The sequence below is a fragment of the Elephas maximus genome, chromosome 13 (genome assembly GCF_024166365.1).
Source record: "Elephas maximus indicus isolate mEleMax1 chromosome 13, mEleMax1 primary haplotype, whole genome shotgun sequence".
NCBI classification, from domain to species: Eukaryota; Metazoa; Chordata; class Mammalia; order Proboscidea; family Elephantidae; genus Elephas; species Elephas maximus.
The window spans coordinates 39,781,669-39,799,033 of record NC_064831.1 but is presented as its reverse complement, the minus strand read 5'-3'; the positions used below and the strand labels follow the sequence as shown (position 1 = coordinate 39,799,033).

The 17,365-nt window shown below is 37.9% G+C and overlaps 1 protein-coding gene across 2 annotated transcripts in view; it reads left to right on the top strand.

Annotated features, from left to right (window-relative positions):
* The window catches only part of ABCE1 (ATP binding cassette subfamily E member 1), a 38,704-nt gene extending 21,448 nt beyond the window's left edge, over positions 1-17,256 (top strand). For both annotated transcript variants that reach the window (XM_049905791.1, XM_049905790.1), the window contains exons 12-18: positions 838-897; positions 997-1,055; positions 3,359-3,469; positions 3,543-3,685; positions 3,815-3,937; positions 13,872-13,983; positions 15,153-17,256. In XM_049905791.1, the coding sequence (XP_049761748.1) occupies positions 838-897; positions 997-1,055; positions 3,359-3,469; positions 3,543-3,685; positions 3,815-3,937; positions 13,872-13,983; positions 15,153-15,200 (656 nt within the window). In that variant the 3' untranslated portion in view covers positions 15,201-17,256. The remainder of the gene's footprint in view (positions 1-837; positions 898-996; positions 1,056-3,358; positions 3,470-3,542; positions 3,686-3,814; positions 3,938-13,871; positions 13,984-15,152) is intronic.
* Positions 17,257-17,365: the final 109 nt, after the last annotated feature.

The following is a 17,365-nucleotide window of genomic DNA, read 5'->3' as shown; positions in this document are numbered from 1 at the left end:
CTGGTGTCAGCTTGATGGAGTCTCTGTCAATGTATAAATTGATGACAGTTAATTTATCTTGGATACTGAGTAGGAAGGAAAGGATAAGTTGATAGTTGAAAAGCAATCTAGTTAAAATTTCCTTGCTCACCTCCATTTGCAGCTTTCCTTATTTGAAATTTAGGTTAGTCTCCTTCTGTAAACAGCTGTGTCACCAGCATGTTTAATATTAGGTTGCTGTCATAAGTATAGATGTGAGATAAAGTTGACTATCAAATATGTGCTGTTACTTTCATGATTTAAAAAATATTAGATTTGAGTTATAATCTCTTACAGCTTATAAAAACTATAGAAAAATTTTTTTTCTTCTAAATTCTAGGAAGTTTGAGTTGGATTGTAGTTAATTTAAATATTTTGTGTAAATGAATGTTAAAATGATGGTAACCATGCTATCTTAACAATAAGTTGTGTGCACTGATATTTTGAATAAGTCTTTAACCCAAAACTTACATTTCATACTTCATAGACTTACTCACCATTTATTAAAATGATTATTATAAGCATTAAAAAAAAAACCAGACCTGTTGCCATAGAGTTGATTCCAACTCGTAGCAATACTATATAGGCAGAGTAGAACTGCCCCAAGGAGACGGCTGGTGGATTCGAACTGCTGACCTTTCGTTTAGCAGCTGAACTCTTAACTACTAGGCCACCAGGATTTCCGTTAAAAGCATTAGCTAGCCTGTATTCCTCCTAATTAGCTTAGATGGATACTTAAGAGGTGAAAAAAGTTTAAGGACGTAGTGATTTACTGTAAATGCAAAGTGTGTTTCAGGTTGTTGTGCATTGTGTTGCCAGGTACTGGTAAAACGACGTTTATCAGAATGCTTGCTGGAAGACTTAAACCTGATGAAGGAGGTACTGTTTTAATGTTGAGTCTTTTCACTCTGTTCTACACAGTAAACTTTGAAGGTCTGGGCAGTTTTCAGTATCTTGTTTATTTGCATTATTTTACAGGAGAAGTACCAGTTCTAAATGTCAGTTATAAGCCACAGAAGATCAGTCCCAAATCAACTGTGAGTTGGTATTCTGTTATTTGGTGATTAAAGAAAAAAAACTGTATGTGCCCATTTCTTTAATCTCTTAACTCCATTAATCTCCCAGTTGGATTCTGTATAGTTTTATCAAAAGTGGCTAAGGGTGTGAGGCCTTTGACCTTTGATACGTTTCCGCTACCAGGAGGAATATGCTTAAAATCTGTTTGGCATCTTTTCCCAAAGTAACCCTTTAATAAAAGTTAATGGGATTTGTGCTGTAAATGACATCATCGAGCGTGTAAAGGCAAACCATCAAATAGGAGAAAATATTTGCAGATTTTATACAGTGACACCTGTGAGAGCCAGAACTTGCTTGGTCTGCCTTCTTTTTCTGCGTCTTGCCTGTTTTCTGCCTTTGAGAGGGTACGGTCTTACACTTTTCTGTCACTCTCTATTAGTGGAAAATGTTTGAGTTTTCCTTCTTTGACAGACTTTCGCCTTACACATGTTCCACCGTTTGCAGGTTTTATCATATCTAATAAAGGACTTGGATCCAGGATATATAAAGAGTTCTTACAGCTCAATTTAAAAATGGGCAGAGGGTTTCAATCAATAGACATTTTTTGCAGATATACAAACGGCCAATAAGCACGTGAGAAGATGCTCAGCATCATTAATCATTAGGGAAATCCAAATCAAAACTACAGTGGGATACCATTTTCATACCCACTCCAAAAAACCAAACCCAGTGCCGTTGAGTCGATTCCGACTCATAGCGACCCGATAGGACAGAGCAGAACTGCCCCATAGAGTTTTGAAAGAGCACCTGGCGGATTCAAACTGCCAACCCTTTGATTAGCAGCCGTAGCAGTTAACCACTACACCACCAGGGTTTCCCTCACACCCACTAGGATGACTAAAATCAACAAGTTAGACAATAAGTATTGGTGAGGATGTAGAGTAATTGGAATCCTCATATATTGCTAGTGAATATAAAATGATAGAGCCACTTTGGAAAACAGTCTGGCAGTCCTGAAGCAATTAAACAGCAGTTTTACTCCTAGGTGTATATGCAAAAGAAAAGACATATCTAAACACAAAAACTTATACATACATGTTCATAGCAGCATTGTTCATAATGGCCAAAACATCTAAAACTTGCAGTGTGGGTTAGTTGATGAATGGATGAATAAAAGGTATGTTCATATAAAGGAATATTTTTGGCTATGAAAAGAAATGAAATACTGATACATGCTACAACATGAATGAACTTAGCTACAGTATCTACACCCAGTACCTCAACACTCTATGTTATGCCTATTTAAGAAGGCTTGTCATTGTTAGGTGCCACCAAGTTGGTTCCGACTCATAGCAACCCTTGGTACAACAGAAGGAAGTACTGCCTGGTCCTGCACCATCCTCACAGTCATTGTTATGCTTGAGCCCATTGTTGCAGCCACTGGGTCCATCCATCTTCTCCAGGGTCTTTCTCTTTTTTGCTGACCCTCTACTTTACCAAGCATGATATCCATCTCCAGGAACTGGTCCCTCTTGATAACATGTCCAAAGTATGTGAGACAAAGTCTCTCCATCCTTGCTTCTAAGGAGCATTCTGGCTGTACTTCTCCCAAGACAGATTTGTTTGTTCTTCTGGCAGTACATGGTCTATTCAGTATTTTTTGCCAACACCATAATTCAGAGACATAAATTCTTCTTTGGTCTTCCTTATTCATTGTCTAGCTTTTGTGTGCATATGAGGTGATTGAAAATACCATGGCTTGGGTCAGGCCCACCTTAGTCCTCAAAGTGACATCTTTGCTTTTTAACACTTTTTAAAGAGGTCTTTTGCAGGAGGCTTACCATATAATAAAATTACCAAAAAAAAAAAAATTATCATTGATATTTTGTATAAGCTTTGTTCTCGCACTCAGCCCTCTCCTGAATGACAAGGGAAAGGTGTCTTAGGATTCATCCTTAGCACTTTAATGTGCGGTTTGTGTTCTCTTATTACTGATGGCACTGGTTTACTTGATTTCCACTTTGGCCTTCAGAATCGTTCCTACTTTGTAATGATTTACCCCTGAAACATTCATCATTTGCTTACTACTACAAAATTTTTTAAGACTATTACTGTTCATGTATTTGTTGGATGTGATGGATTTTAAATACAAAATCTCAAGACATGCCATAGAAAACTTGATGGCTGAGCATAAGAATACCATCAATATCTGTTGGTGGCAGATAGATATACTTTTGCTCTGGAGTTTAATTTTATTAAGATTCGTAAGTAAAAGAGGTCTGTACTGAAATTTTATCGTTTAAATGTTTTCCATCAAAAACAGGGAAGTGTTCGCCAGTTACTACATGAAAAAATAAGAGACGCTTACACTCATCCACAATTTGTGACTGATGTAATGAAGCCTCTACAGATTGAAAACATCATTGATCAAGAGGTACTTTAAAATAATTATTTTTGCTTTTTAAACTTTGATGTTTCCTCATAGCTTACTAAACTTCTCCAAATAGGTACAGACATTATCTGGTGGTGAACTGCAGCGAGTAGCTTTAGCTCTTTGTTTGGGCAAACCTGCTGATGTCTATTTAATTGATGAACCATCTGCATATTTGGATTCTGAGCAAAGACTGATGGCTGCAAGAGTTGTCAAACGGTAAATGTCTTGCCAATGAGAGTATTACCATGGGTATGTGTAGTGGCATAACAGCATGCGTAATATAATATTTGAATGTTTTATGATGTAATAGTATCTGTAAAAAATTTCAAAATTGTTTTATTTTAGCTTCATACTCCATGCCAAAAAGACAGCCTTTGTTGTGGAACATGACTTCATCATGGCTACCTATCTAGCAGACCGGGTCATAGTTTTTGATGGTATTCCATCTAAGAACACAGTTGCAAACAGGTAAAAATATTTTTTTAATGTTCAAAGTAGATTAGAAGTTCTTTCTAATAAATACAAAATTATTACATTTAATATTTCCCAATAAGTGTATAAGCATTAAAGTAATACCACTTTAATTTGAAGGAAAGAGTTAACCAGAAGTTCTAGGCATGATTCTGTGACTCCCAACGTCATTCTTATTGAATACTGGTTGGGACAATCTAGAGTTGCAGTGTTCAGATTTACTCTACTATAGAATCCCTGACCCAGGAGAATAAGCCTGCAGAGCTCTGGGCCCTCACTCTTTCTTTTAGTTTAATTTTTTTCTGCTTCATTATTTGGATTTCCAGATAAGATACAATATGAGTTTGTTTTTACAAACAATTCCTTGAAAACCATTAATTTAGTACATGACAGAAAATAAGACCCAAAGAGGTTACATGATTTTCCCAGATTGCACTGAGAGTGATAGAACTCAGAGTAGATCCCAAATATCTGATAATGATCTCAGCACAGTTAATTATTTTTCCTTTTTTTTTTTCTTCTCATTTGTCCTTTATTGGCCTAATTGGGAGCAGTTACAATACAAAGAAGGAGTCTCTGGGTGTTAAGTGAACAGTTAAGTGCTTAACTGCTAGCCAGAAGGTTGGCAGTTCCAACCCACCCAGAGGTGCTCAGAAGATGAACCTGGTGCCGAGCTTCCGAAAAGTCACAACCTTGAAGGCCCTGCGGGGCAGTTCTCCTGTGCTCTGCCGTGAGTCAAAATCGACTCGATGGCAGCTAACAGCAACATAATGTAGAGAAGCTTAACATTCAAATCAGTACATAGAAGTTTCTTATGCAAAAATCTTGTGTTAGGTTGAAGCATAAAATTACTGATACTCATTTTGATTTATAAAATGTGGGTTCAATATATTTAAGGAGCCATGGTGATGCAGTGGTTCAGCTCTCAACTCCTTACTGAAAGGACAGTGGTTCAAATTCACCAGCCCCTCCAGGGGAGAAAGATGTGGCAGTCTTTGTCTGTAAAGATTACAGCCTTAGTAACTCCAGAATCAGTATTATACACACAGACACACACGTGCAGAGCTGCAGCACCCAGCGTGCAGTTCCCAGCTGAGGTGGGGCAAGGCTGCTTCAGCATTGGCTAATCCCCCCTCAACTTTATAGAGCATAACATCTGCAAATAAGGAGAATCAACTTCTTTACTGGGCTTCCTCCCACATACCCTTTGTTTTCATTTTAAATTTGTATATCAACTATTGAGAATTCCTTGGAGAGTTAGGGAGATTTCTTATATAAAGCTTGCTTTATTCAAATAATGAGTCTCCCTCTGCATTAGAATGCTTAAAATGTTGCACATGTATCACACAATTTAGCATGATTTAAGAATTAGCTTGGGAATTAGGAAATAAAAAAGTTCTTATTACTAAAGAACCAGTGTGAAACTACTGACAACTGCTGTGCAGAAGTACACGTTTCCTCTGCTACCAAGTTTCTAACATAAATATTACTTTTTCTGTCAAGTTCCTTCTCTGAAAATGTCAGACCTGAGATTCTGTGAAAAACCTTTTAATTAGTGATCTTTTTTTAAAATTGTGCTTTAAGTGAAAGTTTACAAATCAAGTCACTGTCACATACAAAAATTTATATACACCTTGCTATATACTCCTCGTTGCTCTCACTCTAATGAGACAGCACACTCCTTCCCTCCACTCTCTCTTTTCCTGTCCATTAGGCTACCTGTCCATTAGGCCAGCTTCTGACCCCCTCTGCCCTCTCATCTCCTCTCCAGACGGGAGCTGCTCACATAGTCTCTAGTATCTACTTGATCCAAGAAGCTCAGTCTTTACCAGAATCATTTTCTAACCCATAGTCCAGTCCAATCTCTGTCTGAAGAGTTGGCTTTGGGAGTGTTTCCTGTCTTGGGCTAACAGAAGGTCTGGGGACCATGACCTCTAGGGTACTTCCCGTCTCAGACCAGTAAGTCTGGTCTTTTCACGAAAATTTGAGGTCTGCATCCCACTGCTCTCCCGCTCCCTCAGGGGTACTCTGTTGTGTTCCCTGTCAGGGCAGTCATCGGTTATAGCCAGACACCATCTAGTTCTTCTGGTCTCCAGCTAATTTAGTCTCTGGTTTATGTGGCCCTGTCTGTCTCTTGGGCTCATAATGACCTTGTGTCTTTGGTATTCTTCAATTCTCTTTTGCTCCACGTGAGTTGACACCAGTCGATGCATCTTAGATGGCTGCTTGCTACCATGTAGGACTCTAGGCACCACTCTCCAAACTGGGATGCAGAATGTTTTCTTAATAGATTTTATTGTGCCAGTTGACTCTGATATCCCCTGAAACCATGGTCCCCAAACCCCCGCCCCTGCTACACTGGCCTTCAGAGCACTCAGTTTATTCAGGAAATGTCTTTGCTTTTGGTTTAGTCTAGTTGTGCTGACCTCTCCTGTATTGTGTGTTGTCTTTCCCTTCACCAAAAATAGTTCTTATCTACTATGTAATTAGTGAAAACCCCTCTGCTTCCCTCTCCCCACTCTCATAACCATCAAAGAATATGTTCTTCTCTGTTTAAACTATTTCTCAAGTTCTTATAATAGTGGTCTCATAGAATATTTGTCCTTTTGCAACTGAATGATTTCACTCAGATTTCTCCATGTTATGTTTCACAGATTCATTGTTCTTTACCAATGCGTTGTATTCCATTATGTGAATATACCATAATTTATCGACCCATTCATCCATTGATGGGCACTGTCCATGTTTTTGCTCTTGTAAACAGTGCTGCAGTGAACATGGGTGTGCATATATATCTGTTCGTGTAAAGGCTCTTATTTCTCTAGAATATATTCCAAGGAGTGAGATTGCTGGATCGTGTGATAGGTTCTAAAATCAGGTAGGGTGAGGCCTCCCACTTTGTTCTTTTTCAGTAATGCTTTACTTAACCGGGGCCTCTTTCCCTTCCATATGAAGTTGACGATTTGTTTCTCCATCTCATTAAAAAATGCCATTGGAATTTGGATCAGAATCACATTGTATCTATAGATGGCTTTTGGTAGAATAGATATTTTTACAATGGATAAGTCTTCCTATCCATGAGCAAGGTATATTTTTCCACTTAAGTAGGTCTCTTTTGGTTTCTTGCAGTAGTGTCTCGTAGCTTTCTTTGTATAGGTCTTTTACATCTCTGGTAAGATTTATTCCTAAGTATTTTATCTTCTTGGGGGCTAATGTAAATGGTATGGATTTGGTGATTTCCTCTTCGATATTCTTTTTGTTGGTGTGGAGGAATCCAACTGATTTTTGTGTGTTTATCTTGTATCCTGATACTCTGCTGAACTCTTCTATTAGTTTCAGTGGTTTGCTTGAGGATTCTTTAGGGTTTTCTATATATAAGATCACGTCATCTGAAAATAAAGATACTTTTACTTCTTCCTTACCAATCTGGATGCCCTTTATTTCTGTATCTAGCCTAATTGGTCTGGCTAGGACCTCCAGCAAAATGTTGAATAAGAGCAGTGATAAAGGGCATCCTTGTCTGGTTCCCGATCTCAAGGGGAATGCTTTCAGACCCTCTCCATTCGGGATGATGATGATTATTGGCTTTGTATAAGTGCCCTTTATTATGTTGAAGAATTTTCCTCTGTTCCTATTTTGCTGAGAGTTTTTATCATGAATGGGTGTTGAGCTTTGTCAAATGCTTTTTCTGCATCAATTGATAAAATCAAGTGATTCTTGTCTTTTATTTATATGATGGATTACATTAATTGTTTTTCTAATGTTGAACCATCCCTGCATACCTGGTATGGGTCCTGCTTGGTCATGGTGAATTATTTTTTTGATATGTTGTTGAATTCTACCGGCTAGAATTTTGTTGAGGATTTTTGCATCTAAGTTCCTGAGGGATATAGGCCTATAATTTTCTTTTTTTGTGAACTCTTTACCTGGTTTTGGTATCAGGGATATGCTGGCTTCATAGAATGAGTTTGGGAGTATTCCATCCATAGTACCTTTAGTAATAGTGGTGTTAACTCTTCTCTGAAAGTTTGGTAGAACTCTGCAGTGAAGCCATCTGGGCCAGAGCTTTTTTTTCTTGGGATTTTTTTGACTAGCTTTTAAATCTCTTTTTTTATGGGTCTATTAAAAAAATAATAATTTTTTTTTTTTTTTTTAGTTCTACCTCTGTGTTAGTTTAGGTAGGTAGTGTGTTTCTGGGAATTCATCCATTTCTTCTAGGTTTTCAAATTTGTTAGAGTACAGTTTTTCTTAGTGATCTGATATGATTCTTTTAATTTCTGTTGGGTCTCTTGTAATATCACCCATCTCATTTCTTATTCGGGTTATTTGCTTCCTCACCTGTTTTTCCTTTTGTCAGTTTGGCCAGTGATTTATCAATTTTGTTAATTTTTTCAGAAAAACAGCTTTTGGTCTTATTAACTCTCGCAGTTTTTCTATTCTCTATTTCATTTAATTCTGCTCTAATTTTATTACTTGCTTTCTTCTGGTGCCTGAGGGTTTCTTTTGTTGCTCTCTCTATTTGTTCAAGTTGTAGGGATAATTCTTTGATTTTGGCCCTTTCTTTTTGTTTGTGTGCATTTATTGATATCAGTTGACCTCTGAGCACTGCTTTAGCTGAGTCCCAAAGGTTCTGATAGGAAGTGTTTTCATTCTCATTGGATTCTATGAATTTCTTTCCATCTTTCATGTCTTCTATAATGCAGCTGTTTTTGAGCAGGGTATTGTTCAGTTTCCAAGTGTTTGGTTTCTTTGCTTTCTTTTGTTATTGATTTCTACTTTTTATGGCCTTATGGTCAGAGAAGATGCTTTGTAATAATTCAGTGTTTTGCATTCTGCTAAGGCTTGCTTTATGACATAATATGTGGTCTATTCTAAAGAATGTTCTGTGTGCACTAGAAAAGAAAGTATACTTGGTTGCTGTTGGGCGGAGTATTCTGTATATACTAAAATAAGTAGTGCCTGTTTTTAAGGGTAGGTTAAATATGTGAGGTCAGGGTGGTTGATTGTGGCATTTAGATCTTCTATGTCTTTATTGAGCTTCTTTCTGGATGTCCTCCTCTTCACTAAAAGTGGTATGTTGAAGTCTCCTACTATAATTGTGGCACTATCTCACTTTTCAGTGCTGATAGAGTTTGTTTTATGTATCTTGCAGCCCTATCACTGGGTGCATAAATAGTTAATGTGGTTATATCCTCCTGGTATATTGTCCCTTTAATCATTATATAGTGTCCTTCCTTATCCTTTCTGGTGGATTTAACTTTAAAGTCTATTTTGTCAGAAATTAATATTGCCATGCCAGCTGATTTTTTATTGTTGTTTGCTTGATATATTTTTTTCCATCCTCCAAGTTTTAGTTTATTTGTGTCTCTAAGTCTCAGATGTGTCTCTTGTAGGCAGCATTTAGACAGAACATGTTTTTTTTATCCATTCTGGCAGTCTGTCTTTATTGATGTATTTAGTCCATTTATATCCAATGTAATTATAGATAGGTATGAGTTTAGTGCTGTCATTTTTATGTCTTTTTTTGTGTGCTGTTGACAGTTTCTTTTCCCCACTTAATTTTTTGTGCTGAGTAGTTTATCTATTGTCTTTTCCTCTTATTCATCGTTGTTGATTTTGTTTCTGCTGAGTCTTTCTTTTTTTCTTGTATTTTACTTCGATGAGTAGGATAGTTTGTCTCCTTTTTGGTTACCTTAATAGTTACCCCTATTTTTCTAAGTTTAAACCTAACTTTTATTTCTTTATATCCCTTTGTCTTCCTCTCCATATGAAAGATCTGTGACTACATTTCTTAGTCTCTCTTTGTTGTTGTAATGTTGTCTTCTTTTACATAATGACATTGCTGTTTCCTGTTTTGAGCATTTTTTTTTAATTGTGCTTTAAGTGAAAGTTTACAAATCATGTCAGACTCATACAAAAATTTATAAACACCTTGCTGTACACTCCTAACTGCTCTTCCCCTAATGAGACAGCACACTCCTTCGCTCCATGCTCTCTTTTCATGTCCATTAGGCCAGCTTGTGACCCCTCTGCCATCTCATCTCCCTTTCAGACAGAAGATGCCAACATAGTCTTGGGTGTCCACTTGATCCAAGAAGCTCAGTCTTCACCAGAATGATTTTCTAACCCATAGTCCAATCCAATCCCTGTCTGAAGAGTTGGCTTTGGGAATGGTTCTGGTTTTGGGCTAACAGAAGGTCTGAGGACCATGACCTCCGGGGTCCTTCTAGTCTCAGTCAGGCTATTAAGTCTGGTCTTTTTACAGGAATTTGGGGTCTGCATCCCACTGCTCTCCTGCTCCCTTAGGGGTTCTTTGTTGTGTTCCCTGTCAGGGCAGTCATTGGTGCTAGCTGGGCACCATCTAGTTCTTCTGGTCTCACGCTAATGTAGTCTCTGCTTTATGTGGCCCTTTCTGCCTCTTGGACACATAATTACCTTATCTGTTTGGTGTTCTTCATTCTCCTTTGCTCCAGGTAGGTTGAGTCCAATTGATGCATCTTAGATGGCCGCTTGCTAGCATTTTTAAGACCCCAGATGCCGCTCACCAAAGTGGGATGCAGAATGTTTTCTTAATAGGTTTTATTATGCCAATTGACTTAGATGTTCCCTAAAACCATGGTCCCCAAAGCCCTGCCCCTGCTACGCTGGCCTTCAAAGCCTTCAGTTTATTCAGGAAGCTTCTTTGCTAATTTTGTTTAGTCCAGTTGTGCTGACCTCTCCTATATTGTGTGTTGTCTTTCTCTTCACCTGAAACAGCTCTTATCAACTAATTAGTGAAAACCTTTTCCCTCCCCTCCTCTCGTAACCATCAAAGAATATTCTCTTCTCTGTTTAAACTATTTCTCAGAATAGTGGTCTTATACAATATTTGTCCTTCTGCAACTGACTAATTTCACTCAGCTTAATGCGTCCCAGATTCTTCCATGTTATGAAATGTTTCATGGATTTATCATCATTCTTTTATCAATGCGTAATATTCCATTGTGTGAATATACCATAACTTATTTATCCATTCATCTGTTGATGGGCACCTTGGTTGCTTCCATCTTTTTGCTATTGTAAACAGTGTTGCAGTGAACATGGGTGTGCATATATCTGTCCATGTAAAGGTTCTTATTTCTCTAGGATATATTCCAAGGAGTGGGATTGCTGGATCGTATGGTAGTTCTAATTCTATTTTTAAGAACGTGCCAAATTGATTTCCAAAGTGGTTGTACCCTTTTACATTCCCACCTGCTTTGTGTAAGTGTTCCAGCCTCTTGAGCGTTTTTTTGTCTTGATTTATTTTTGTGATTTCCCTATCTGGGTTGACATCTGATTGCTCTGTCCAGTGTTCTAGTCTTGGGTTGATATGTGATACTGATTTTCTAACCAGAGAACTCCCTTTAATATTTCTTGTAGTTTTGGTTTGGCTTTTACGATTTCCATAAACTTCTGTTTATCTGGAAATGTCCTCGTTTCTCCCTCATATTTGAGAGGTAGTTTTGCTGGATATATGATTCTTGGCTGGCAGTTTTTGTCCTTCAGTGCTTTATATAGGTTATCCCATTGCCTTCTTGCCCAGCATGGTTTCTGCTGAGTAGTCAGAGCTTGTTCTTATTAACTGTCCTTTGTAGATGACTTTTCGTTTATCCCTAGCTGTTTTTAAAATTCTCTCTTTATCTTTGGTTTTGGCAAGTTTGATTATATGTTTTGGTGACTTTAAGATCTACCTTATGTGGAGTTAGATGAACATCGTGGATATCTTTCACGATATCAGGGAAGTTTTCTGCCAACAAGTCTTCAACAGTTCTCTCTGTATTTTCTGTTATCCCTTTCTGTTCTGGCACTCCAGTCACTCTTAGGTTATTTCTCTTGGTAGAGTCCCATATGATTCTTAGGGTTTCTTCATTTTTTTTAATTCTTTATCTGATTTTTCTTAATTCTTTATCTGATTTTTCTTCAAATATATTGGTGCCAAGTGCTTTATCTTCAGTCTCACCAATTCTGCCTTCCACTTGCTCAGTTCTTCTCCTCTGACTTTCTTTTGAGTTGTTTAATTCTGTAATTTTATTGTTAATCTTCTGAATTTCTGCTGTCTCTCTGGATTCTTGCAGCTTCTTAAATTTTCCATTTATGTGCTTGAATAACCTTTTAATTTCTTCAGTTGTTTTATCTGTGTGTTCCGTGGCTTGTTTATGTATTGTCTAACCTCCTTCCCAATATCAGTCCTGATGCCTTGAAGAGTCCTTTATATTAATGCTTTGTATTCTGCATCCAGTAATTCCAGGAAGGCATCTTCATCCAGAAGATCCCTTGATTGTTTTGAGAGCTTGTTGAAGCGATCATGGTCTGCTGCTTTATGTGATTTGATATTGTCTATTGTCTCCAAGCCATCTGCAAGTTATTGAATTAGTTTATGTTTGCTTACTGTATTCTATCTTCTTGGTTTGTTTTGCTATGTCTAATAGGTTGCTTCAGTGAGCTAGCTTGATTTTTTTCACCATTGAAGCTCGAACGTCCTGTCGCCAGATGCCTTGAGCTGTTATCACATATATCAGCCTAGGAGTCCATTCAGTTTTCTTGTATGGATTCAGCTTAGGTGTCCCAGGTAGTTGGTCATCAAGTGTATGGTACAGGCTTTGTCCGACAGTCTTAGAGGGGCAGGGGTGATTGGTGTTTGTACTAGTATCCGATTACAGCAGGGGGTCATGCTCTGAACAAGGCAGTGGGTTGATAGCCATCCCCCTAGTGTCTATGAGGAAACCATATTCCTGTTGCCTAGAGCACACAGGTGGGTGTGGGTTCTGCAGATGGACCTTGGGCACCCAGTGCTTTTGTTTGTAAGGACTGGTAGGTGCCAATTATCCGTGGACCCCTGTCACGGATGGCTGGATGACCTGAGTGGAGCTACCAGTCCTTAGGCCCCTGATGTGGGTTGGTAAAAAAGTAAGGACCCTGTTTAATAGGCAAAGTGGTATCAAACATCAAATACCCACCTCTCCACTGCACAGCTGAAACAGTTGTAGTCTGCCAACAAGGGCCTATTCTGAAATGGGTCCATGCAGGGGGAAAGGTATTCAAAGTCCATGTACCGTTTATGCCTGGACAGGAGCCGCTTCTGTCCTGCGCTCCCCAGGTTAGTGGAGCTGGCAGATTATCTTTTCTCCCAACTGTGAATTTATTCCTTCTCCAAGGCCAGGAGAAAGGCTTAGAGTGCTCAGCAGGGCCTATCTCTGGCTCAGTGAAATCACCATACACTGAAGCCGACTTGGGGGCGGGAGATGCAGTAATATATATGCAAGTACTTAGCTTTTGCCAAAAGCGCCGTTCTCTGGTTCTGTAGGTGTGCGTGGGCTGTGCCGCTGGCAGTCTCTCCCTGAGGAAACTGGCTGAACGCTACCACCAGCCCCCCGCATCTGCTCCTGGGAATGGTGCCTGAGGTTTCCCAGCAGATTCTGGTCCAGCAACGCCTCTCCTCTTCCGAACCGTTTCTCTCCTTGCTGCTCAGTCAGTTTTCTAACCTTGCATTTCATGTTCAAGTTTCCTAGCTTGTCATAAATACAGTCATTTCACTTGTCTTTTCAGGTCTTTGTTGAAAGAGGGTTCACCAGAAGCATCTGACTACTCTGCCGCCTTGGGCCCGCCTCTAATTAATGATCTTTTGCTTTTCTAAAATAGTACTTCTATCTTAAATGCTTTTTTTTTTTTTTTTTTTTTTCCAGATCAAAAACACAGGGTAAACTGTTCTGTATAAAAAAATTAGAGCCTAACTATGTGGTCTATAAACAAAGCCATTTTGATCACAGGATTTATAATATGCAGTGATTATGTTACCAGGTGACTTTTGTTCGGGGAATTAGAAGAAACAAGGATTTTTAGTACTCTTCATCTCAAAAAGATAGTTAGATTTGGGGAATAACATTTAATCCTTCTTTTTTGTTTCTCTTAGTCCTCAAACCCTTTTGGCTGGCATGAATAAATTTTTGTCTCAGCTTGAAATTACATTCAGAAGAGATCCCAACAATTATAGACCAAGAATAAACAAACTCAATTCAATTAAGGTATGTACAGAAACTATCTTAAGCCATGGATAACTTTTGTCTTGATGTAAACAGTTGATTGAATCATGTTTCTACTTGGAGGTCTGTTTCTTTATGTACCATATTTCATTAGTTCTAAGATTCATGTTTTTTTCCTGTTTTATATTTGATGGCATATTTTACTCTCTTAGGCAACAGTTGTGGTGTAGTTGGCATTGCCATATGGACTCAGTTGTAGCTGTTCACATTTCTTAGTTGTAACCACCGTCGTACTGTCTCTGTTGAATCTAATTGCCGTTTAAAATGTCTTCAGAAAGATTATACTAATTCACCATTGAATTAAAGTTTTTAAGAATACCTTAATGAATGTATGTGTTTTATATTTTACTTTTTGTGCATACCCAAGAGTTATAATTGAAATAAACAAGTTAAAAGTCTGAACAAGCTCTTTCAATGAGATTGAAGTTCTAAAGGACGAGAAAACATCAGTTTAATTGCCAGTGCTTTTTTTTTTTCTTTGTGGAACATAAAATAATTGTGCGTTCTGTACTCGGTGTGAAGAGCCCTGGTGGTGCAATGGCTGAGTGCTCAGCAGCTAACCAGAAGGTCAGCAGCTTGAACACGCAGGAGAGAGATTACAGCCTTGGAAACCGCATGGGGCAGTTCTCTTCTGTCTTAAAGGTTCTGTGAGTCAGGACTGACTCCACGGCAGTGGGTTTTATGAGTATACTTGACGTAGTCCTTGAAATAGAGTATTTGGTTTTTAGAAAGCAAAAATCTCCTGGTCACTCAAAAAAAGATAAAGGGTGGCAGTTCAAATCCACCAGCCGTATGGGGCAGTTCTCCTCTGTCCTTTAGGGTCGCTATGAGTCAGAATTGACTTGATGGCAACGGGTATGCTATGTAGTCTATAAGCAGGACTGGGAAGCACTCTTTTTATATACATTTTGTATAATAGGCAGTTCTCAAGCTGACGATTTGTTGCTTTTTGGGCCAGGTGCTGGAAGTCGAAAATATAAAAACGGAATTAAATAGCCTTCCTAGCAACCATATTATAGTGAATACATAGCCAAATTGTGTGTGTGTGGTTGTACAGAGGCTGTGACAAATGCCTCTAAGCAGTGTCTTAAATTGACATCTGCCTCTACATAGAGATGTTGCTGATTTTTGTTTCTCTATTTTATTTTTAGGATGTAGAACAAAAGAAGAGTGGAAACTACTTTTTCTTGGATGATTAGACTAAATCTGAGAATATCGATAAGCCATTTATTAAGAGAAACATTGGGATTTTTGTTATATAAAACTAATCAGGTCTTACGCCCCACACACTCTGGAACTTGATGTATAATTTATTTCATGTAACCTCAAAAAGCCAGTTTTTGTTGTAGTCTGAACAGAGAAAATTCCACTTTTGTGTTCTTGATGAGAAGACCCATTTTATGTATAACATTCTAAAATGAAGACATTTCAAATAATGCAAATTACCTCCAAGTTTTCACGATGTATGGGAAGATTTTTCATAGTTGTGTCATATATATTCATGTTCCAAATACAGTGTTGCTGTATTTTAAAAACATTTGAGAACGCTTTCTGTACTTCAGTGGTTTGCCGGGTATACCAATATAACAAAACTGCCCTTGTTTTAAAAGCCAGTTGAAGACTCCACGGATGACATTTGATAAACATCTATCAGGATTATAGTTTAAATCTGTATTATATTGTTAAAATATAGTACAGAATCTTCCCTTATGAAACACCAGTGTTACAATTTGAGCTTTTGTTAACTAAAGCATTATTTGTAATATTTTTTGTTGGTTTTGAACATATTTATCAAAAATAGTTGCAATATATCCTCTCTGCCACAAAAAAACCCTAACAGCTTTACTCTTTTAGTTACTCAGTTCTTTCGTTCTAAGATTCTGTGTTAAAAGTAATTATTCCCATGGGCAGTATCATTTTTTTTAAGCATACATTTATGTAATCACTGATCAAGATTTAGGAAAAAGCATTTCTAAAGAACATTTGCTTTCCTTAAAAAAGTAGTCCTCAATAATACGAATCTGAGAGGAGTCCCACTCGGCCTGGTGGAACCCCTGGTGGCACCCCTGGTGGCAGTGCTTAAGCGCTTGGCTACTAGCCTGTATGTCAGCAGTTCAAATCTACCAGCAGCTTCACAGGAGAAAAGAGCTGAAGATCTGCTCCCGGCAGTGGTTAAGCGCTTGGCTACTAACCTGTAGGTCAGCAGTTCAGATCTGCCAGCAGCTTCACAGGAGAAAAGAGCTGAAGATCTGCTCCCGGCAGTGGTTAAGCGCTTGGCTACTAACCTGTAGGTCAGCAGTTCAAATCTGTCAGCAGCTTCACAGGAGAAAAGAGCTGGAGATCTGCTCCCTTAAAGATTACAACCTGGGAAACTCCACAGGACAGTTCTAATCTGTCACATGGGGTCACTGTGAATCAAAATTGACCTGCCGGCACACAACAACCCTAGATGTACAGTCTTAAAATCTTCAGTTTTTTTAAACTTCCACAGATTTTTCTGATGGGTGGCCAAGGATTGTGAACCACTTCCCTGAAGGGAACGTCAGTGCAAGAGTCCTGAGAAAGCAGTACAAAGTATCCCTTGGTACCAAATTTATTCAGTCTGAGTTTGGATATAGAGGACCCTATTTTCTAAATCTATTTGACTTTTTTTTTTTTTTTTTTTAGGTTTGGATAGTATGTAGCAAGAGTTCTAAAACGTACTGAAATCTGTGTAGTTCCTGAGTTTGAATACCAGGATACTTGTAGAGTAAAACCACTTCAAATTATACTCCTGGCTAATGTACGGCACTGGAATTAACCGATCCTATGAGTGGGGAAGAAAAAGGGGGTTTACTAAGTAAATTAATGGGGCAAGCAAAATAGAGGGGAGAATTAGAAATTATTTGAATAGACTTTTAGAGCTCCTTGAAACAACAGAAGTCTTGATTAAAACACAAACAGTATAGTTTAATTGGGCCCCATTAGGCCTTTTTTTTTAATATAATTTATGAGTAATCCATAAATATATGTTGTGAAAAATACAAATATACAAAACTATGGAATAAAAAAATATGATCTCCCTCCATATTACCCTTCCAAAGATTACCAGTGTTTAATATATATCCTTTCATGTTTTTTTTCTGTGCAATTATGTAAGTGTGACTATGTAAAGGGTTTGTTTTGTACATAAATGGATTATACTAAAATAAGTAGTGCCTATTTTTAAGGATAGGTTAAATACGTGAATGATTATTTCAAATATATTGAATAAAATAAGATAAAAGCTATTTTTCTGTACAAATTTCGTATTTTGTCCTAAAGAAAACGCTTGTTAGCACAATTCTTTCTATGCAGTTCTAATATGTATTATAAGCTAGTAATT